The sequence below is a fragment of the Rhipicephalus sanguineus genome, chromosome 1, assembly GCF_013339695.2.
Source record: "Rhipicephalus sanguineus isolate Rsan-2018 chromosome 1, BIME_Rsan_1.4, whole genome shotgun sequence".
NCBI lineage: Eukaryota > Metazoa > Arthropoda > Arachnida > Ixodida > Ixodidae > Rhipicephalus > Rhipicephalus sanguineus.
In genome coordinates, this window is record NC_051176.1 from 275,115,486 (window position 1) to 275,139,224 (window position 23,739).

A 23,739-nucleotide genomic window follows, 5' to 3' on the forward strand; every position below is an offset into this window, starting at 1 on the left:
GGTGGGTTGTGCCATTCTTCCAGGGACCAACCAACGCCTGAGCACGTCTCCCATTCATAGCGTCACATCTCGATAGTATGAAGACGTGACAGTCGCTCACATCACGCTGGAGGACATGATTGATTTTGATTGCTCTGTGCATAAGCGGAACGATCCATCATCTTTAGGCACGATCGTAATCGGTGAAGCAAAAGACGACGTGGATGGTCCGATAATGTGAGCGTCCAGCATGTCTTGAAGCACGTCTTCTTCTCGTAGCTCAAGCCATCTTTCTCACGTTGTTTTTTTGTCGAAACAACGAATCATGGAAAACCATCCGATTCAAAGAATATAATGAAGACTCCGCCATCTGGAGACATTCGAACTCAGGTGTCAGTAGTCACCGGCAGTCTTCACGCACTAGAACACCAAGCGTACTATTATACCCCTGTCACACGGCAAATCTAACGTCATTTACAACGAATGACATTAGGTTAACTTACTGTTATTTTACCAGCCTGCTGTAACACGACGAAAACAAATATCGTTTTAAAATGATGACCATGACCTTAGCCCTCCTGAGCCGTGACTTTGGGAGAAATAAAAATCTATTAAAATTTGCATCTAACATGCGTGTATCCTTGAAAATAATTTTCTGTCACTAAAAAGCTGCTATAAACGCAGCCATTTTACACAACTTGCCACAGCTGCACGACACAAACGAAGTCATGCCAAGAACCAAGCGAAAACCAACATTGCCGACGATATGACCGGGCGTGGGTAAAGTGAACTGAAGCGTGGGAACACGACTGACACTCTGGCTGCAGAAATGAGACGGCGGCAGCTAATTCTTGTAGTCACCACCTTGATCACAAAAACACCTGCAATCGGACGATCAACACCCGCGATACAGGCAACAACAAGAGACCACAAATGAAACATAGCCGGCGTCCAGCCGCTGTAGCTGAGAGTAACTTTCTTTTAGAAATTTTCGCGCGTGCTGTTACGGCATCAAACCAGTAATAAGTTAATCTAGTAAAGACAAGATATTTACGAATTACAAAAGTTACATATACATAAGTCAGCATTCGATCATCTTTCTAAAAGGTCCCTGGCGTAGAGACTACGCATTTAGTCCGAAATCGAATGCGAATGTGTTTCGGGAACTCATTCGACAGGAAATGTGATTTTCATCGAATGGCATTAGTCTCCCCGTGTGACAGCAAACAAATGGCATTACAAACGAATGACATTAGCTGTAAATGAGATTAGATTTGCCGTGTGACAGGGGCATTACCGACAGACAAATTTAAGCATCCGGGAAAGACATTCGGGCCGTTTTCCCACAAGACCCAACCTTCCTAGTTGTAACTGCCATTTGTCAAAAGGTCTCCTCTTCACTTGACTCGAATACCTGGTTTTGCATCAAGTGACTCTTCCATGCCACATAACGCTCACCACCAGGTCACGATGCGTGGAGCTGACGCATCGAGAACATAACCAAGCATTGATTTCAACATGTTCAGTCATTCCGCAATATTACCAAAATTCGGAACGTAGCCAAGCCACGTCTACTGCGGTACCACCGTCCAGCGCTCAGCCACACAAGAGTCGAAACAATACAGAAGTATCGGATGTACCAAACCCTGGGTGTCAAAAGTTACGATCGACATCGCAGAAGGCTCTGAAGAACTTTCTAGCAATTCTGGCGCACTACCTACAATGCCCGACTGGCATCACAACAGCCATTCTGGCCGTTGTGATGCTGTACCACACACAGTGCGAATGAAATCGAACACCTTCACTGCACTACAAAAACCACGCGGCTCGCATGACTATTCGTCTCGAATACAGTCTAACCCGCATATGTCGGACTCGCTGAACGGGAGTTAGTTCGATATGTCGTATAATTCGATATATCGAACTTTTAAAGAATTAACCGTATTTTCGGTGCGAATTTCGTTGCGCAAGTTCGCTTCACGGCACTACAGCAATACGTGGGGACATTTGTTTTTGTTTAGTTTTTATTTTTCCGCGGTTTGTAGTTGGGCATATAGGCGTGGGTTATATGCGAGAAAATACGGTATCGATGTAAACGGCTTAATCGGTTCACCCGGTGCGTGCTGGTCGGGCGCCGGAAGCCTTGGCGTTGTTTTTCAATACTCAGCGTGCTTCTTGGGATGCTGTACGTGGAGGCGACGTCAGACTTCTTTTCTTTACGTTTGACTGTGTTGACTATCGCCAGCTTTGCGGAGAAGAGCCGGGTTCGCGAATGGCGACCCCGCACGACTTCCGCGACAAGGAATCATGGGAGATAGTTTCTACTCGCTCTACTCGGCGTCCTTCCATTCACACCGCTCCCAATTGCATTCTTTGAGAAAAAGCCCACTTCTTGCGAGGGAGCCAACTTCTTGGGGCGAACTGCACTGCGCCGTATATCGATAGTGTTCCGGCTATTTTTGGTCTAAAAAAAAGTTTCCTGTATATTGTCGTGTCCGAGTTCCATATAGTCGGGTTTTGTGGCTTTTGCATGCCACATAACGCTCACCATCAGTAGGAATCCACGTCAGCAACTTCCGCAACATCAGTCATACCATCAAAGGGAGCTGGGAAGATAGTTTTGCAGCCAAAGACTGAAAAAAATATCTAGAACAAAGACTACAACAGCAAAACTACACCAAAACCACGCTTGCGCCAGAAAGCAAACCAGAAGGAGAATTCACTGTCGACACCTTCGCAAAAACGAACGTTGTCAAGTAAGGTTTCTGCACCACAGATCAAGACTGCAACTACGACCGAAATAACTGAGGCGACACAAAAAAAGGCACGTTCCTTGTATTCCGGCAGAACACAGACATCGCACCAACAGCCTCGTTCAACGAACGTACAAAGCATAAGCGGCGTATCAGTCACGACAAAGAATCCGACGCCTAAGACATACAAGCTTCCGATCCAACAAGGTGCTCCAATATCGTCAGTCTCGCCCACCAGACATCACCGAACTGCTTCTGAAAGTTGTTATCCCGGCCGCATTTCGATGGAGGCGAAATGCTAGAGATGCTGCACCAGATGGTCAAAATTTCCACTACGGCGTATCGTGGTTTTTGGACGTCGATGAATTACCTGAAGAGAAGCCAACGATGAGTTACCTAAAGACAATAGAAAATATGTATTTCCCCCACTGGAAATTTGGCGGCGTTTTCTGTGAAAGTGTATGCTTCGGCGCGGCTTCCTTTTCTGACGTGGTCACAAATTGTCGCTCATGTGCAGTATAGATTGGACTATATGTTCTTGTGCGTACGTGCGCCTCCGTTTGCTTGCAATGACTACACTTAAATTCAGAAAACACCCCTTTTGGCTTCATTATCGGTTGGTTAAATTTGTGCGACACTGGGTAAACATGGAAAAAGGGGAAATCTATAGGTACCAGATTTTTATTATATAGTCACAACCCGATGAAGTCAACAGATAGATGCCGTGGAAGGTATAGTCATGCAGATTTAATTATAGTGTAGAAATAAAGGCGGACGAAAAAGGAGGGGGTTTCTTGGGAGTTATTTTTTCGTATATTTAATTTGTCGAATATATGATATGACTCGAGAGGTAGCCGGTTGTATACGCCCCACGCTTCTACGCGCACACGTACAGAGACCGTTTATCAGCGTGTCGTTTTGTTTTTGTTTGACTTCATTTCGTTTCTGTATAGCCTTAACTGGAAGTCTGTCTTCACAACGGGTAAAAGTGCTAGACACATGGTGCGATTCGGCATCCGATCCGACGCGCGACGCCGCACGCGGTATACGGCGATTCAGAACACATGGGGCGAACGAGCAATCAGCGCGCAGGCTCCGCCCACACACGGCACCCTGGCTTGCACGCTCGGAAGAAATCGTATCCTCTTCGTTGAGTACAATACAAACAACCTTACGCAGCCACGCTTCGTTCTGTAAGAACATTGCCAATAAAGCTATGCCTTCGCAAGCGACAAACATCTCAACAGCCCGCATTCACTCGCGACTCCGAGAGTAGGCCAGTCACGACACCGAGCGTAGGCCTAGCAAGGCGGACGCTGTCGCTAGCGCCATTCGCGATCAAACGCGAGCTGATCGTCGAGCACTTATTTTTATCAACACGATTAAAACTTTTACGCTGATGACACGCGTTTACATGCGCAATTGGTTTTCTCGTAGGCCTCAATTTGACGAGCAATGGTGGAAGCGAAGCCGGCCGGTTCGCCGAGACGGCCGGTGCGGCTGTTAGCTGCGAAGTGGCCTTCCATCACGGCTCGATATCTCGCTAGTGGTTCGGAAACGGGCGCCGCCTTGCACAAATGACACACTTCAAACGTCATGGGTTATTTGATGTCAGAAAGAAAGTTTAACCAACGTTTTTCATGATCGGAGCTGTCCGAACGTAGTGCAACAAACGCGCAAACAAACAAACAAGCAACTAACGCGCCACCAGAGGCGTGACGTCAGGCGTCTCCCGCGCTGCCATTGGCTGCGGCCGTCAGACCGACGCGGCAGCCGCGCGGCTACATTCAGCAAGTTGGATGCCCGTGCGGCGTGCGAATCGTCTCCGCACGCTGATGGAACCTGTTGGGCGTCTGTCGGATGCGGCTGTTGGCACGAACAGCCGTACGACGAATCGCATCCGAATTCGCACCATGTGTCCAGCGCTTTGTTTAAGCCGCAGAATTCTGTGGAACGAGCGAAGGCCACCTTCCTTCCGTCGGCTAATATTTAAATGCTCCCTGGAACTGTTTGCTCGGTCGTGAAGCGAGCTTTTGTCCGGCGTTCGGCTGCAGCCTTGTTTACTTATCGCCCGAAAAGTCTGAAAATGAGATAGGCGTTTGGCGGCCGAGGCAGGCGCGTTTCCGTTTGGAATCTTTGGACCGCGGCTGTCATTCTCTCAACGACATTTGCCATTTTGAAGGCGCCTCAGTTGTCTTCCACGCCACGCTTAGAATGGGTGCCGTGTCCGAAATTCTGCCTTGTACGGTTATATTTGTTATCAACTGCGAGGTTATTTACGTGGCTGGTATGGCGTTAAATACGCTGTGAAGGAAAGAAACTTCACCGTGAGGAAGCCAACTCGGGCCTTCAGTGCGGATATTTTCTCGGCTCCGCGCACGCGAACAATTTATGGGTAACCACGAGAGCGATGTGTCCGATAGGCTTCCAAAGCAACGTCGAGCGGCGCCACTGCTCTTATCGCAACTGGGGGCATCTGCCGCCCCCGCTCATCTATGGTGCGTCACTATTGCCGACTAGCAATGCTCTAGGCCGAATGACGAGCGCATACGCGCACGTATCCTTGCCGCTGGCAAATCCGGCGACAAACCGCCTTCGCGGGCAGCGTCTGCCCCAGCAACGCATAGTTCAGCCGCGCGAGCGTCGCTCCTAAACTTGAGCTTGTGTTCCCTGTTTCATTCGCCTAGCATTTCTTCGCCACATGATTGCCGTGTGTGACATCACAGATAAGACAAAAAAGGCGTAGGTCTTTTTTTTTTTTTTAGGGGCGAAGCTCCTTAGGGTGTGGGTCGTTCCCTCCTCTGTAGTAGTAGTATGTAGCCAGCTCTAGTTTAATGAATTGCTCACCAGATGAGCAATTCACTAGATATCATAATTTACAAGACATCGTAGTGTTCCTACGACAAGACATACTTTGCGGGCGATATATTCTGGTGAGCTTTCAACTTTTCGTCTTAATGTACATGATAAAGAAAATATTTCTACGAAAAACGCAATGCACACCTTGAGCAAGATGTTTGGTTTTGGGACGCTTTATGTGCAGTAAACGCCGTGCATTGTTCGCGAAGCCGGTGCACTTGCACGATCGCGTTCCGTTGGTTTTCGTTGGCCATGCTACCGACTTCTCGTCGTGGAACGCGAAGAGGAACGCTACGCGCGTCGTGTCTTCCCTCTATAGCCTTGCCGTTAATTCTCACAGGGCGAGCGGGGAACGCGGTTGCCCTTGGCGCGCTTTCTCTTTCGCTCGGGAGCGGACATCTTTCCCTGCATTTCACCGATCACAAAGCGGTGATAATGAAGGGACCACGTAAACCAACAGTACAATAAAAGTTTGATGTTTAATATATACATGGTGTTTCACGCTCTTTATATGATGTACTGGGCGAATTTCACGGAAGAGTTTCACGGTTTACCGATGATTCCCCCCGGAGCTTCGCTCCAGTCATCATCATTCACCCTGTGGATATGCTGTGATTTTTGTCTCATCTGTCAACATATTCGTGTTAGGTTGCCGTCAGCCTAACTTTTTAAAGAAAGCTAAAAACGCACGGAAAGCGCGAACGAAAAAAGGCACACATGTGCACATCACACCTTTTTTCGTCTGTGTGCGCTTTTGTTTTTCTTCAAAATGTATATACCAACGTGCCCAAGCTGCCGCATTGGTCAACCTAACGCGAATAGGTTGACAGCAAGGCAGTTCAAAGAAAAGTCGATGTCCATGATGATAGTGCCAGGGGACGATTTCAACATTTCCTTATCGAATAGTTTCGATAGTTAGTGAAGGAGGCACTGGGACTCTCCGTGACGGAATTGAGATAGGAATTGAGACACCCACAGCACATGCAAAATGTAGCGCTAAAATGTAAATATATGTCGTATTTTACTATCAACCGTTTTACAATTAATATCATGGGCATCAAGAAAGGTGCAATGGAAAAAAAAAGTTCAACGCGTTCCACCTCTCCTCTGTGCGTGCACTGTATATGTTCAGGCAAGCGAGCGTTTTGTTCACCACTTACGCCTCGTTCTATGTAGCACTGCCGACGTGAGGAGTACTTGTGTCGTCGTGGCGTTAACAACGCATGTATGTGTAAATCTCGCCTTCCTGGACTTCCGTAGGAGCACTATTGACGTGCGGTGAAATTTCTGGCGTTACGAGCGACGTCACTCCGCATCAAGCCTCATCGTCGTTACCATGGCAATGCAGCAGCATGGCGCACCAGAGCAGGCCGCATTTTTGCCGCAATCACGGCGCACCCAACTGTGACAAATCGGCGCTCTCCGAACGCGCCAACATGTCATGTTGGTTGTGCTCGATTGTGTAGGACAAAGAACAGGTATAGATGCTTGGAAGAAAGGAGTACGTACGTACATACTCTGTCGTGTGGGCATAGATCTGGACCACTGCGTGGAAGATGGTATCTAGGCGTCTCTGGTGGCGATAGAGGGACAACCGACAAACCTTGGTTGGATGTTTTATTGCCCGTTTCGCCGAGTGGCCGATCCCGATGATGGCTGGGGCTCGTACGAACGCAGTGACGAAGACCAGGTTGATGGAACGATACAAAGCGAAATAAATCGTTACCAGTGCAGAGGCACAATATTATGAATGCATTGGCGTAACATTTACAGCGCCCGCATTTCTTTATATAGTGAGCTTGTTATGTGTCGTCGTGTGTACAATTTCACCTCCATCACAAGGCAACGTCATACTCGACCTCTGCAGCCGCTGGGGGATTTAGCCATTCAGGTGCACGAACCGCATGGGTGGTGGAAATTAATCTGGAGTCCCTCACTATGACGTGCCTCATAATCATATCGGCGTTTTGACACTTGAAACCTCATAATTATTGCGGGATTTAGCCCCTGAAGTAAGATTCCTCGCAATGACATCACCTTGCTTTTTATTTACCCAAACAGCTCTTTCCCTTGAAATAAAAAAATATATATTGTATAATTTAATTTCAAGCAACGCTGTAGAACTTTTCATGTAGCTTTTACGACCATGTTTTATAATGTAGCGGCTCCTTAGAATGAAGGCTTGTCCGAAGTTATTGGGGCATGAGAGCAGGCAAGGGAAGCCGAAGTGATTTCGAGAGAAGTGAACGTGCACGCGGCTGCTTTTAATATTTTTGTTGGGGATAGGGGCCGTGGTACGGCACGATGCGCCGGTAACACGTGGTGGTTAAAACTGCCATATTGATGTTTTTATGTGTTTCGTATTATGTCGACCACCATAAACAGCCCGCTTCCTCTAAATTAGCAACTGAATTTACACTGCAGCAGCAACAGCGGCGGTGTCCTTTTTTCTGCGCAGGGTGGCACGGACCCGGACGACCAAACCCCGAGTGGCAGCCAGGGCGAGCCGTCGGTGTTCACAGAGTGGCACGTCCCGCTGGCGTCGCGAGACGGGCCCGGTGGCGGCGGCGGCGGCGGCGGCGGCGGTCGTCGCCAAGAGCTGCTGCCACCGGCCGATCTCAGTCCCGGCGGCGGGGGATCCTCCGTGCCGCCGCTCCCTTCGCCGGGCAACAAGCGCCGGGGCACTTTTCGGTGAGCCGATCACCCGCTGTTGAAACGGCAGTGCGGTCCATCTGCTGTTTTAGGGCTGGACCTGACGACAGATGAGTGTCCGTGTCGCATGTCACGCTCGGGTTCCCAGATACACCCATGGGTGGCGTAGCGGCCTCGGTCGCGGTAAAGCACCGCTAAATAGAGGTCGCGGACGAAGCGGTAGCCGCACAGTGAAATGGGGAAGCGCGGTCGAGCGTGAATAGGGCCTGAAGTCGCTGTAGCAGGGGCTACAGTCCTTTCCGGTGCACCTCGCAGACACCCACTCAAAATCACGAAACGTCACTAGGAGAACCGTTTCCGCAGATTTTTCACTGGCGTAAATTCTCATTTAATTTAATTATATTTTTTTTTCTCGAGTGCGCGGGACGTGCGCGTGTAACTTGATTCCTCGCTTCCTAACTTGCACCCAAACAGCGCGTATCAGTAGAGTGAGGAACGAGGCGGGACACAGAAATGCACGTTTTGAACAGGATACAGGGCGTGAAGTGAAGTAAGCAGAGGGAACTACAGGACGTGAAATGAAGTAAGCAGAGGGAATTACAGGACGTGAAATGAAGTAAGCAAATGGAAGAATCAACGAAATAAAAGGACACGCCTGGAAAGTGAGCAGATATATGCGAAGTGGAGTGTGGAATCTCTAATTCGCCCCCCCCCCCCCCCTTTTTTTTTTTCTTTCCCTCCAAGTGTAGCGTCGCCCAAATCATTAAACGAGCGTCAGCGGCCGCTTTTTGTTTTTTTTTTTTTCTGTGTGTCAGCGTCGTATATGACGGAGCCATGTTGCAAAAAGGGCATGACCACAAGCGCATGAGCGCATTCTCACAAAAGCAATTTTTACATTCATTAACTAGCGTGCGCAGAAAAGCACAGAAAGGTCGCCGCGACTGCGCACTCTGTGTGGAAGAAAACGCACTCCTTTATTGGGGAGCGCCATGGCTGGGTTACTAATAACCAGGCCATGGCGCATAGAAAGCATGGGAGTAAGTGCTCGGCCGGCTCTTTTTCGCATGTATAGGCTCATTTCTGACGCGCGTGCTTTTCTTGTTCATGTCATTGGCTATCTCGTTTCACTTCAGTCACGAATGCTCCGGAATGCTCGTCATACCTCGCGCCTTATTATGCGTGCCGCGAGTTGTGATGTCGCTTAAGCTATCCCAACGAAACATGTTAGCTCTCTCTAACATGTTTGGCAGATGGGGAGAAAATTTCAATGCAACGTCAATTAGTGGCGGCAGTGAAAACTCGATGAGGGCACACGTACGTGCGTGGGCTGTAGATATGTGGGCAGCATTAGTTGCACATCGCTTATGGTCCGCAATATATAATTCACTATTCGTACGCCAACACTGGCAACTGCATTGTGTGTGTGTGTGTGTGTGTGTGTGTGTGTGTGTGTGTGTGTGTGTGTGTGTGTGTGTGTGTGTGTGTGTGTGCTGCGCGTGTGTGTGTGCGTGTGTGTGTGTGTGTGTGTGTGTGTGTGTGTGTGTGTGTGTGTGTGTGTGTGTGTGTGTGTGTGTGAGAGAGAGAGAGAGAGAGAGACACGCGTAGGCATTTTCACCTGGAAAAGCGACAGAGAAGCCAGGCGCATGCGCCCTCACGGTGTGCTGTATCGTCGCCCGGACCAGGGTTCTTTCTGCTGCTGCTGTCGTATGTTCGTGCAGTGGCCGAAGTTCCCGCTCATCTGATGTGCACGGAAATTTGTAATCATTCGAGGTCAATTTTCACCATCTCTGAGGGTGGGTCGTGAAGCATGGTATAGCTTGATGACCCTTTTCGCACGCACGCACGCACGCACGCACGCACACACACACACGCACGCACACACACACACACACACACACACACACACACACACACACACACACACACACACACACACACACACACACACACACACACACACACACACACACACACACACACACACGGCGTGCGTGCGCAGCCGCGGAGCCTGTTGCCTTCGCGGCTAAAGAAATATTCCCGCTCCAAAAATGTCGGCGGGCTTGTAGAGACACGTATTTTTAGGCGTAGGTAAGACTTCGTATGCTTTATATTTTGATAACTGGTCTGTCAGAGCTCTCATGATGGGAATGCAACAGCATATGCCGCATTGCGAGAGAAAAATAACCACATGCTTTTACAACGTTGCACATGATCCAGCGGCGGGGTAACCGGCCGTCAGGCTCATGACGCCTTTGAGGTTGAAATGCCGCTGTCTTCTAAAGTAGTACCCGCCTTACAGGGCATCAGGTTTCGCGCGATATCCGCGCCTGTATGTACCCACCGGCTCGTGCATTTGATAGTCCGCACCATGCACAGTATTTATGGATTGAAACGCGACAATTTAGGGCTAGGTAATATGCACTTACTTTCGTTCCCACCGTGCTCAGTTGGTGTCGCATCGGTGTAATTTTGACTCGCACACTTGCATTAGAGCCAAAATTACCGCGGCAGATTCGTCGTGACACGATGTGGTGCTCTCGAGCAGTTGCGCATAACAGTCGTTAATTACACTGAAAAAAAAAAAAAAAGACATTGCGTGTCAATCCGTAAGCACTGTACTACGCTGCCTCGCCGCGTCAATGATATTTTGTTTTTGTCGTCAGCTGTTATCGGGAACCGAAATCATATTATTCGGATAATTCACTCGTCAATTTTGATTCAACTGTTGACTCTACGGTAGCATGTCCGTATTTAAACAAGAAAATCGGAGCTATAGCTTCGAGCGAAAACTTGGAAAAGAACATATACCAACGCAGTGCAGTAAAAGCAGTTACAGTAAAATGCTGTCTTCCTATATCATCTATTCCTATAGTACTACTGCCACATCACAACACCAATAATAATGATATTTTGTTTTTGACTCACGCATCGCCAAGTATAGAGCGCAGCGCAAACATTTCGTCAGTCTTGCATGTTCATCGCACACAAAATGAAAAAAGAAAAAAAAATCGTGGCTAGTTCGACAAAAATAAAGAAAGGATTATATGTTACTAGAGCCATCGGGCGGATATATGCTGATTCAAATGAAACAGAAAAAAGGATGAAAATGACCTCGAATTTTCGGCTGCTAGTATCTCGGTCAAATTTCAAGTTTTTTTGTGTAGTTGTTGTTTTAATATATTTCTTTTTTTTATTTTACACTCCGCCCGGTGGGCGCGTGACACCGGCAGTGCGATAATAAGAAACTGCTGTTCCAGAATTTTGGCGTTCGGTTGCTACCGCAAATTGAAAAGCGTTCGTGTATCCCATATTGTTCGCAGGCGATGGGTTAAAAAAGTCTGAGATAATAAATTTTCTCGGTAACTCCGCGCCAATTCATGAAGTTACATTTGGCATGCTGTACACGCAGATGCTATACGGTAATGGTGTTCGAGCGGGGCCGACGCACCCGCTGCATTTCTCGCTTTCGCGTTTCGCTCGGAGAATACAGTGCACGTGTATGAAGATGTTTCCGCACATCTGCGTGCCAGTTGTCTGTGCTTGTTTCCTTCTTGGACAGCCTTCGGTCACGTGTTATATGATGGTTATTCTGATGGTGAATTTGCTTTCTCTCTTTCTACGTACGTAAGTACATACGTACATACATACACACACAACGGACTATGTGTGTATATATATGTATACTTATACATTTATGCACATTTATAACTTGGGACGCTCGAAATACTTCGGTATGTAGAGAGCAGGTCATTTCTCTGTGCAGGCCTTCAGCTGTATTCCTTTGTCGTGTGTGTGTATATATATATATATATATATATATATATTGCATGAGGCACGTGCAGCAACGAAACGAGGCAGATCGCCGTATTTGATATGATGTGACACTGGACTTCATCGCTCTGTGAAAATTAGCAGCGGCGTTTATATAGCCACCCTATTTAAAGAACTTTCATTCTTCCATCAGGTTCGAGCACCTCGCAGTTGTGGTTTAAAAGTTAATTAGTCTGTATTTATTAATTGCTGTTCGAATTTCCACCCCAACCTATTTTAAATTGCGTACCGCTGTAACCACTGCAATGCTCCGAAAAGTGCGCATACATCTGGTCTTCTGTATATACGGCCGATAAAACGCCCGTTTTGTCGGCCGTATATGTTGCAGTGAACGTTCGCTTACTATAATTGAATGAACAGGCAGGGTGTGTCACTGGCACACAGGCAGACATGATCAGGTCTCACTCGATGACCGCGAACACTCGTTTTCACAACGGTGGCGTGGTGAACATCGCAGACAGGCGTGACTGAGCGCGCAAATTTGCTTCACTGCGTCTCCGAAAGAGCGAAATAATGCGACCTCCAACGGCGCGCGGGAAGAGAGTGCACGCGCAGCAGCCATATTGGCAAGCCCAGCCGCGCGCAGGGATAGCGCAGCCGCCACGGCTTGAGCTACAGTAGTTGAGCTGAGATGGGAGACGTGCGCTCACCGGCCCCTGTCTGTATTACTCCGCCTTTGCACTTACCGGGCGCGCATCAAGCCACCGTCCTTCTCTGCTCACCGTCAGATATCACCTTCCATTCGCACTCGAAACTCATATGTAACGTCACGGCAGGCCCGTAGCCACGAATTTTTTTCGGCAGGGGGGGGGGGGGGGGGCACTTGCTGAAAGCCTTGACTATTTGAGAAAAACGCCTATTTTCGTTATTTATCTTCGGTAAAACACCATGTATCATAAAAATATCGGCCCCTCCCCCCTGGCTACGGGCCTGCATCACGGATATACTGCGAAAATTATCCCTATAAAACTTATCGCAATCAGGTAGGGGAGGGGAGACGTAATAAGCGGGTATATGTTGTTACGAATTTGGGCGTGCGAATGCGTTCTCCATAGACTGCGTCGCCGACCGCCACCGATGAGTGGAGAGGTAGAGAAGTCTGGTTGATATGAGACGCTAGGTTCGGTACGCCTTTTATTTGAACACGTATGAATACAGCTGTTTTGGTGGGGGTTTCGTTTGGATGTGTCTGCCGAGTCGTAACACGCTCATTACTCTCGCATCGTATATACCGATAAGGCCGAGCTGCACAATTACAGCTGTTTTATGTCCATGTGCTTTACGTGCGTTTAAGCATCAGCAACAGCACAGGGTGTTTCGCCTCGTGTGAGAGGGTAATGGGCCACACGTGCGTTTTTTTTTTTTTTTCAAGCGGTATAATTTACTACGACTGCGAAGAGACGGCCGTCAAGCGTCGATTAAGGCAAGAATGCTACACACCCTTATACTGTCATTGGACAAGCAGACGTCGTCACGTGCTTGGGGGAGCAGTCAGTTGGCAACCCCTTGACGACATGTGCCTGTAGGTGGGCTGATGTCGAATTGCACCGTTTTGGTGCACCAAGCTCTGTTCGTGTAACGCACCTCGCCACCTTTAGTGAGGCGCGTGCAAACTTTCTTCTGGGTGCCGCGAGGAACAGCTGTGCAGGGGGCATTGAAAGAAACGCGAACAGCGCTGCGCGCTGTTTTCACCGGACTCTGACCTTGGTGGCAGTACAAAGATGCTAGAGTGGCTCTGGATTGTATCATGGATAACTCTATTGGCTTTTTATTTCCATCCGGGCTAGAACCGCTTGAAAAGAAATGCGAAACAGCAGAGAATGTAGATGCCGCACTGTGCGCGTTTCTTTCAATTGCCATGGTACATTCGAACACAACGCGCGCGCGCCCGTTTTCTGCTCGGAAGAAGCCCCACAAGGTGACGTCACACGAATGGCGCGTCCAGTCGCATACTTAGAGCCTGCAGCGCGCGAACAGTAGCGCCAAACATAACTATTCGATTCCTGTGAAACAATAGCGTGAAGCAAGAGCAAACAAAAGCAAGATGGAGTGGGACATTGCATAATATATATACACTGTAAACCACTTTGCACCCTTAAGGGGGTTTCAAGCAAGCAAAACACCCTTTTGCCTAACCAAATTTGCAAAAATTAGGGTGTAAGGGTGCTTTCCTTCCCCAAAACAGCCTTTAGGGGGTAATGCTCTAGCTAAACACTCTTTAGGAGTTAAGGGTGTTATGTGTTATCGAAACACCCATGGCCCATACCACAGCGTGCCAGATGATAAGTGGGACTCGCTGATTAAAATGTCGTTGGATCTTCGGCGAGTTTAGATTAAAAGATATGTCTCTTTTAGGGCCATCTACAAGCGTACCATAAATTTACGCCTATTCTCCTAATGTTTAATGTTCATTTATACGGAACAGAAATATCTCCACCGGCACTGAACGGCGGCTTAAGATACTATGGCTATATATAACAGATGGTCAGTCTAAGGCTGTGTAGCACGAGCGCTCCGTCCATGTAGTATTTTACAATACGCTTTGTTGTGTGTGCCGCGGTGTGGCGCGTGCGCACACCTTCTATGCTGATGTCATCTATAATTGCATGTTCCCTGACTGGTAGATTTTTTTTCAAATTTTTCAGTGATAAGGGTGTTTAGGTCATTGGAAACACCCTATGGTATGGGTGTTTTGATACGTCAAAACACCCTTTTCCTAGGGTGTAAGGGTGTTAGTTATAGACACGGCAAAACCCCCTTAAGGGTGTAAAGTGGTTTACTGTGTAGGCGTCCACGGAGGTCAGACGCAAGAATGGCATGCTACGTCCCGTCTCGACAGTGGTTCTTTACTTCCACGGAGGTAGTGAAGGACAGAAAACTACCACATCAGTGTATTCTCCTTGAAGTCTTCACGCGCAAAATATCGCGGAAATTCTGGTAAAATTTCCTTGCAAATATAAAGCAGCTGTAATATATAGCGGCCCCGTGTGAAGTTAGTCGCCACTGATTCTGTTTCCGCTTCATGTAATGCTTACTTTTTAACAGTTCTCGCGCAACAAGAAACCGTCAAGGCGGTCACGATCGATTACTCCTTGCTGGGTGTGTATGGAATGTGTTATAACGTTTTGCGTCGGATGTCTAAATATAGATCTGCTCGCGGCGAGTGCCGAGCTGTATGCAGGGCGCACGTCCGAGATGACCGTGGGAAATTGCAAGACTGTGCTCAACGCTTCTCTGTGCCCTCCCGCCGGGCCCCGCGGTTTCGGGCGGAGAACCCCGGTCGCGGGATTTTTGAGCGGCGCCTAATGCGCTGCGAACACTTCGCGGGGATAATCCGTTTATCCCCCGCCGTGTTTGCTGGCAAACGGCGCTCGCGTGCGTCCGGAGTGCGAAGAGCGCGGTGTCCTTGTAAGTGGGGGATGCTCGCTACCTTGTGGCGGTAGGGATTGTTTGTCTGCCTGCGGGGGTTGGGCCTGGGCCGATTTTCACGCGCGTGGGCGGCGTGCGCGCTCCGGGGCCCGCGTCGGCGGCTGCTTTAGCTATGCTGCACGCCCCTTGGTGTGCGTGCAAGCTATAGACACCGTTCTTCAAGTGGCTGCTCTGTCATGTTGGTCTTCTTTTTCTTCTGCGGCACTTTATCGATTGTCCCGTAACAGCATTGGCTCCTGAATGCGGTGTTGAGTTATATATCAGATCGTTGTCGGTTACGGGCTGCAGCGCGCATGCGCGAATAACGTGGATCTGTTCTTGCGGCTCGAGTCTCGTAGTCCGCAGCACCCTAAATTAATGCAAGCCGAAGGCCTGCATTATTTTCTTTATTTAGTTTATTTTTTTTATACGTAAAATAAAGCACTTTTTTTTTGTCGATGATGCCGGGGTGAATATGTGAAGTACATTTCCGTGTGCGTAGAAGGTTCCTCGTGGTCTTCACTTGACATTTTCTCTAGCGGTATGCCAAGGTACGCTCTTATACGCTGTCTTGTCTAGTACCGTACACACTTCTTGTGTGTTATGTTATGTCGCTTGTTTTTAGAACACTACGGCGTTAACGGCAAGTGGCCTTTGCTGGTGCCTCCTCTCAAGTCATTTTACATGGCGTGAATTGTAGGTCAAAATGTGCCCTCAACGTTGAGTTTTGCCCGAGATTTGCATATCCAGCTTTTTGCTTAAGGCATTTATGTTCGTGTGCTCGGAAATAAATATGGTGCTTCATAAGGGGGAGATGAGGAAAAAAAAAAACGCAGGTGCAATTAATTGAAGCTAAACTGATTTGAGGAGAAGCAACTGAAGTTGGAGCTAGGACTCAAAGACAAGTTGGCAAGTGCTCCCAGATAAGAAAGGCCCTACAAGAGAAACAATAAAGCTTGCAAGTGTCTAACTCGAGAGATATCTGCAATTTGCTGAACTGTGTAACTTAAGACCGAGAAGAAAGTAAGCGATATTCGAGTTTGTAGCGTCGTGAGAGATTCAGGAACTTTCTTTCAATCCTCAAAGGGGAACAGCATGAAATCAACGAGAAAGAAACTACACAGAATAAAGGAAAATGTGTATGCAGTGAGCCAAGTAGTGTAGTCAGCAGCTTGCATGATATAATAAAGGCAAAAGAGGGCGTCTACACCGACCTGTACAGTACCCAGTGCAGTCATATAGGCAGCCTCTATTGGAGATGTTGACGAACAGGATACAGAAGCTCCATGTTTCAGTTACTGGCAATGATGTTAAAAGGGCTTTACAATACATGTCCCAGGGAAAACGGCAGCTGAACATGAAATAACAGCCAATATTACCAAAGATGGTGGAAGCTTGCGACCTTTTATATACATGATTCCTCACGAATTCATGTATGCCATAAAGTTGGGAGAATGCCAACTGTATACATAATAAGGCGCTTATAGCGTGCCTTACCTAGGTGTAGTGTCTATTACCTAGGTGTATAATATATTCACCTCGGTAATTTCCAGTGGATTCAAGGGAACACTCGACTTCAGTCAATCAAGACATCACGCATGACTTCAGGAATGGGTATTGAGCAGTAGACCATTATCAAATTCATGTGATTGTTTAGGCAATTCAGAAATCGGCAGAGTACAAACAACTATTCTGTATGACTTTCCTGAAGTTATTGAAGCTTTGCGTAATCAAGGACTGTAAGAAGTGCGTGAGTATCTCAACAGATGTTTTTAATGACTCTGCAGCGGCCTTATTCGCCACAAGCAAAGGAGCAAAACACTGGCCAAGAAAGGTATCACACAAGACAATCTCTCTAATGCTATTCACATCATGCTTAGAAGGAAGGGATTAGGAACGAGGATGCGAACATTCATTCATTTATTCATACGGCAAGGGTCCCAGAGGGATATTACATGCGGGGTGGGCAAAATAAAAATAAATAAACAGCAGCAGTTCACAGGTAAAATGATGAGTAATGGCTCTTTACGGCCGTTTTAAATTGAGCAAAATTAGTTGACATGGCGATGTGGGCGGGAAGGTCGTTCCAATCTTGCGCCGTCGGAAGGAAAAGGGATTTCTGGAAGGTCTTTGTTCGGGCGCGTACTGTATAGACAGCGTTCGGATGACGATGGCGTGATGCCTGGTGTGCTGGCCTGAAGATTGCATTGCCTGGTGGCAAGGAATGGAAGAACTAATAATAAAGGCACAAACGTGAAATTTTACGGCGAGAGGCAAGAGGAGGAAGGTTAAGCTGAGGTTATACTGTAGTCGCACTTACGTTAGTCGGAACTAACAGAAGTAATGCCAAGGAAAGTACGGGGGATGTTATTTGTAGAAATTACAATACAAATGTGAAAAAAAAATAAAGTAGACGAAGAGATAACCTGCCGCCGGCAGGGACCGAACCTGCGACCTTCGAATAACGCGTCCGATGCTCTACCACTGAGCTACGGCGGCGTTCATCCTCCCGTCCACTTTATGGGGTATATATGTGCATTTCAACGTGGGAGTGTAAGTCAGCGCCGATCGCAGCCATGGCGGCGAGTGTGGAACACTTTTTCTGCCGATTGGCGTCACGTAGCACGTGATCTTTTTACGAGCCGGCAGCTGACCAATAATCCCTCGCATACTATCTGAAGGCATCAAGTCTGCCAGAACGAGACCCTCGCTATGAATGAAGGAAAGAAGATCACTTTTAAGGGCTTCAAGTTTAGACCTTACAAGTGTTTTATAAGCTATATAAATAATTAATTCATTCATTCATTGGTACCTCGAATGTCCCACATAAGGATTACTTGAGGGGCTGAAACTTCTTTATGAAAGAAAAATCACTGCTAAGCAATCCACTATTTGCAGACTGTTCGGCAATGCCCTAAATGCAACACATGATTGACGACCTTAGACGAAAAAGTGTAACATAGGGTTTAGGGTGTGCAGGAGACTCAGATTAATGTTCCTTATCATGACACGTGAACGAGAATTTCTTATTGACAGTTCGCACCTGCAGTCGATATATGTAAATAACTCACAGCCCCTAGATTTTGTGCGAGAGTGCGGTGACCTGAAGGTCAGTTACTCGGAGGGGATCCTGATGAAGCAGTAAATTTACAAATAAGAATTGGTTAGAGCGCATACGGCAGTTATTATAAACAGTCATGACCGGTTATACACTCTAAGAAAAAAAAAAGAGTATGTGTGACTCCTTTCGGAGAGTTTTGACTTGCCACGTATATGACTCTCTTTAAAGAGACAGGTCAACTCTCATGTGGGTCACACGACTCTCCGAAGAGAGTACAATGATCTCCAGAGGGAGTCGACGTGCCTCTTTAAAGAGAGTCATATACGTGGCAAGTGAGGGCTCTCCGAAAGGAGTCAAAGGACTCTTTTTTTTTTCTTAGAGTGTAGCTTTACTCGAAAGGAAAAGTGTCCGCTCATCGTATTCCACGCGTATAATGATATATGGGGCACAATCTTGAGAGGTTAACAAAAACACTTGAGAAGATGACGATCGATGTAGGTTGGCTTAAGTTTAACGTGGAAACATCGTGCGAACAAACGAGGACAAACAACAGGGCGCTAATGCGATTCGCTCCACGCGTAGAATGCGCCATGTTGTGCATTCTTCATTTTGTCTCTGTTGGACAGTGTTCTATACTCTTAAGCCAGAATTGGATGAAGTTCTACTGTAAATGCAGTCGTGTTAGACCACCAGATAAAGTTTCGTCTGCCAGGTATTCAATGCGTGCAGTTGGATGTCGTGTGTGCAAATGCCCGATTTCAATGAGACCACTGGGATGACTAAAAGGAACAGCGCGCCCGGCCGTTGGATCGTTTTCCGCCGTAGTATAGTTGACGTAACGAATAAACTGAATTGGCGAGGCCATGCAATGCGCATAGGCTTTCATTGTCTGTGCGGAGAGAAGGAAAGCGCAGTGAAGCAAGGCAAACAGTTGGGTGGTATGATGAAATTAGCAAGTTTACAGGCATAACTTGAATCATGCCAGAGTGAAGAATGTTCCACATTGGACAAGAAAATAGGGTGGTGGCGACATTCGCGTACATGTAAGCGTGACACTGTTTAGTTTCGTTTTCCGCCGGTTTCAAGGCACTGAAAAGAGCGTTTTCTACAGATGCGGGAAGCTTCGTCTCTTGCATCTGCCCCGTAGCCGCCCCAAATCCCAGCCGGAAAAGCTGCCTAAAGGAGCAGAATGCCTGTTTATGACAAAAAAGAAAATGGGAACCGCGTAAGACTTCCGGCTCGCGCCGATCCGCACCCGCCTGTTTTGTGCTGTTTTACTACCCGTAATACTTTTTTTTTTTCTTCCCGCGTTATATATCCGAACCTGCGTTGTCAGCCCAGATTCCGGCGATGAGAGCGGTGCGCGCATTGTCTTTCATTTCTCCGAACGGCGCTTGCGAGAACGCGACCGACTGCAGTCGCTATCACCGTCGCTATGCACTTGAGAGAACTGCGGCTCATTTCCGACACAGTCCTTTGATGTTCTCTGGTTTTGTCTTTTGCGCAGAAGCTCCTTACGGCCATAGGACTTCCACCGATTTCCTGTCAGAGCCTGTGACAGAATTCACGTCACCGCCGGCGCAGTTAAAATCGGTGGAAAACGTGTAAAAGAAGTCGCGTCGTTACAAGCACCGACTCTTTCTCAGTTTCTGCCAATCGCGGAATTTGTACTCGCAAGCGCCTCAATGCGTACGCGGTGTAAAGGAGGTTATTCTGCCACTTTTGCACGCGCGATGTCTTGACCATTGTGATCCGTTTAGCGGAGTAATTTATGTAGCTATGGAGAAATTTGCCGGCCGTAAAGACTTTGTTTCTCTTCTCACCTTGTATTTCTTTGTCTCCGTTGTTGCTTCATGTCCAGCTATTGTTTTGTTTTTTCTCCTTCACATCGCGTATTGCATTTGTGCGGCCGAGTTGCCACTGTCTCCATGTTCGTTAAACGGCACTTGCCTCACCGACGACTCGCATGTGAATTGTTATCTTGGGACACCTGAAAGAGGCATGTGAAATGAAAATGTGTAATGTGTAACGGTAAGTAGGTGCTACTTACTACTATACATTACATTATACATTACGCCAATGCGACAAAAAAAGAAGCAGCGTGTCGCATTCGTGCAAAGGGCGCCAATGCGCTAGGAAGGCGCGTGTGCTCTCTCTCCTCCTCTCACTGGCGGATTGTAAATCACCGTAAACGAGTTCGACCTTGTTTCGGACGAATGGGAACGCGCCACGTCTAAACTATGTCGCACAGCATTTACCGTTACGCTGTAAAGAATGCGACGCGCTACGGTCGCATCCATGTAAATGCGACGACTCGGCCAGCGCTTGCCATTGGACCTTTCTTCCTTGCCTTCTGTATCGAAGCCGAGGTACCACGTGTCATTCGAATCGAGAACCCCGCCTCCGTTCTTTCCTCCCGCTTCCTTTCTCGCTGGGCGGCGCATTTCGGTGCCGGTTTTAGGTGCTCTGAGTATCGCAGCATTTCCCGAGTGAGTGACGGAAAAAGAACGCGGGAGGGACTCCTCCCAGAAAAACTTGATACACCTGACCTTTATTCTTCTGCGCGCTTCGAAAAGTAATGCCACCGGCGCGAAGAGGATGTGCCCTAGGACAACACGTGCGCTGCCGAGACTCTCGACTCCCACTAGTAGCCGAGGCTGCAAAGTGTGAGTACGAGAGCTTATTGGCAATAAAAAATAAAAAATAATAAAAATTAAAACGGAAGACTAAGAAAAAGACAGCGCACGGCTGCGCAAACAGGTTGTTGGAACCCGGGATTAGGTGAGGGACCTCAATGATATCTTGTGCCTCGAGCCACTTGCCTCTCCCCCGCCCTCCAATTCCGAGTGTGTCTGGCTGTCCTATGATCTTCCACATGGGACGCAAAACGAGGAAAAAAAAAAGAACACAAGTGGCCACGGCTGGACTAGAATACGCGCTGTGCGTGCCCAGTCCGCCATCTGAGAAAAGAGAAAACCTGTTTACAAAAGGTGCGGAAAAACAGGACGACCAGGAGCGTGTATTTTGTTTCCTTTTGAGGAGCACTCGCCGTTCGTCCTTGACCTGTCACATACGTGCCCGCTACGTTTGTCCAACTCCGTGCGGCGAAAATTTGTGTCAGCTAATCAGTAACGAGAATCGCGCGGAAAACGAGGATGGCTCACCCCCTTTGTACGCTACTAATCCTTCCGCGAAGCGCTTCGATTGAGTCGGCTTCGCGCGAACTGATATCACAGGTGCACAATGGAAGAGAGTCCCTTCTTCCTAATTTTTCCCAGTTGTCTGATGCGACGCACAGCTTTCGCCTGGGAGTAGCAAGTCGTTTTTATGTGGCGGCGTCTTTCTGCTGTCGGGGTGACTGGATGCTGTTGAGCTTTTTTCACGGCGAATGTGGTACTTCGCAGACGTTGCCGGTTGTCGTCGCACTTTTGTTTGTTCGCGATGCTGATGCGTTTTGTGCGACAGCGCGCACGCACCTGCGGTGCACGCGGAGCGAGCTTGCGCTCTCCGACGTTTAGGACACAAGAAGAAAATAAAGAAGGCTTTTCCGGAAGTACGAAATTGCTCGAGGCGTAGTTTTCGTGGAACCTTTTAAGACGCCTTTTCTTGGCGCAAACATTGTACCAGTATTTCACGCTCATCACGGTTGTTTGTTAGTGCATACCTAATGATGACTTTTTTTTTTCTTTTCACCGCGCGAGAAACTTTGGATCAACTGCGTTAATTGGTTAATTCACCTGCCATACTCTGATGCAGCTGAGCGCGTCAAAAGTATTCACCTCTTGTTTTATTTTCGCGCTTATAACGAACACGGAGCTCTAGTTTAGCTGCGTTTACGTATGGCCTCAGTAAATGCAGTTTAATGACAGTTCCGTGTTGTGTTAAAACAGCGAGATGAATCGATTTGCAGAAAGGCATGGTCAGCTTATTTCAGTGGTATATCTTATGCTTCCACGTTGAGTAGCGCTCAAAGTTGGTAGTTGTGAGCGCTCTCCTATTGTAGCACGGCGACTTTCCGCTCTGGATTTCGTATCTCTTCCCACCGGGATTCCTCTCCGCGGCTTCCGCGACAGTTTTGCGACTGGGAGCGCGCGCATTGGACACGTTTCCGGGCTGAAGTTGCCATTAGCAACGGGGGAGGTGATTTTGTATCACGTTTTAGCCGAGAACCGCGAAGCGGCAGTGCCGCATCGTCGTTGTCCTCGGTGGGCCTTCGGTGGAGGAATTGATTTCGACAGCTCGAAGGAGGAGGGGGAAAGAAGTGGGACCAGTTTTAAAAACGACAAAATCAAATGAACGCTCGTGGCCGCCGCGGAGCATGCGAACTAATCTCTCGAGAGGCCGCGATGTCGGTGCTTTAGAAAAAAGAAATGTTACGACGAAAAAAGAAATGGCACACGGCGGCGGTAGTGAAAACGCGACGAAAGCGGGCCGCGCCAATTTTGGCGCGTAATTAGTTTGCGCTGTGGGCGCGGCCTTTAATTTTCAGTGTCGCACATTCTTCCTGGCGCCCGTCCTTGGCTTTGTGCCGCCGATTGCTGTGCCTCGCTGCTATGTGCCGAGCGGGGCAAAATTGTGTGTCCTGAACCGCCCCCTTCCCCCGTGCTTTATTGGCACCGTTCGGGGAGCAGACAAGTGGATGCGTCATTTGCGTTTGCCGGGCACCTTCATTTTGTCCGCGAGTTTGGGAGTAGCATTCCTCTTCTTTCCCCTCCGCTGTAATAGGAAATCGAAGCCTCTCCTGTGCGTTCTCCCTGCGCGTGCGAACAGAGCTTTAACCTTGAACTAGCTCTTTTTCTCCTCCCTCCCTCTGGGTCGCTGCCGAGCGCGATAGTATCGTCGCGAAGCCGGACGCTGCGCCCTTTGAGCTGTGTGTGCATGGGCCAACCGGGGACCACTTCGCTCGGATGAGAGCCCCGTTTAATTTTGGCCCTTCTTGATGAACGCCGCGGTGGCGTCACTGTGGCAACTGTTTGCAATCAGCATGAAACGAAGAGCGCCCTATTTACAGACCTTCGCGCCTGTGCCCGTTGTTGCCTTTGCAAGGAATCTTAAAGGGACACTATAGAGAGGAGAACGCTTAATTAGTTTCGGGCTAGGAAAGTATTCTTTTCACTTACCTGCTTCCATTAATTTTCCCGCTAAAAAGGTTGTCTATTGTAATCTAGCGGATAAAACCGCCGCCACGGTTTCCTT

At 48.2% G+C, this 23,739-nt stretch overlaps 1 protein-coding gene across 3 annotated transcripts in view; it reads left to right on the top strand.

Moving 5' to 3' along the window:
- LOC119379003 (triple functional domain protein) overlaps positions 1-23,739 on the top strand; it is a 271,997-nt gene that overhangs the window by 130,514 nt on the left and 117,744 nt on the right. For all 3 annotated transcript variants that reach the window (XM_037648129.2, XM_049411836.1, XM_049411837.1), the window contains exon 36: positions 8,050-8,282. In XM_037648129.2, coding sequence (XP_037504057.1) covers positions 8,050-8,282 — 233 coding nt within the window. The remainder of the gene's footprint in view (positions 1-8,049; positions 8,283-23,739) is intronic.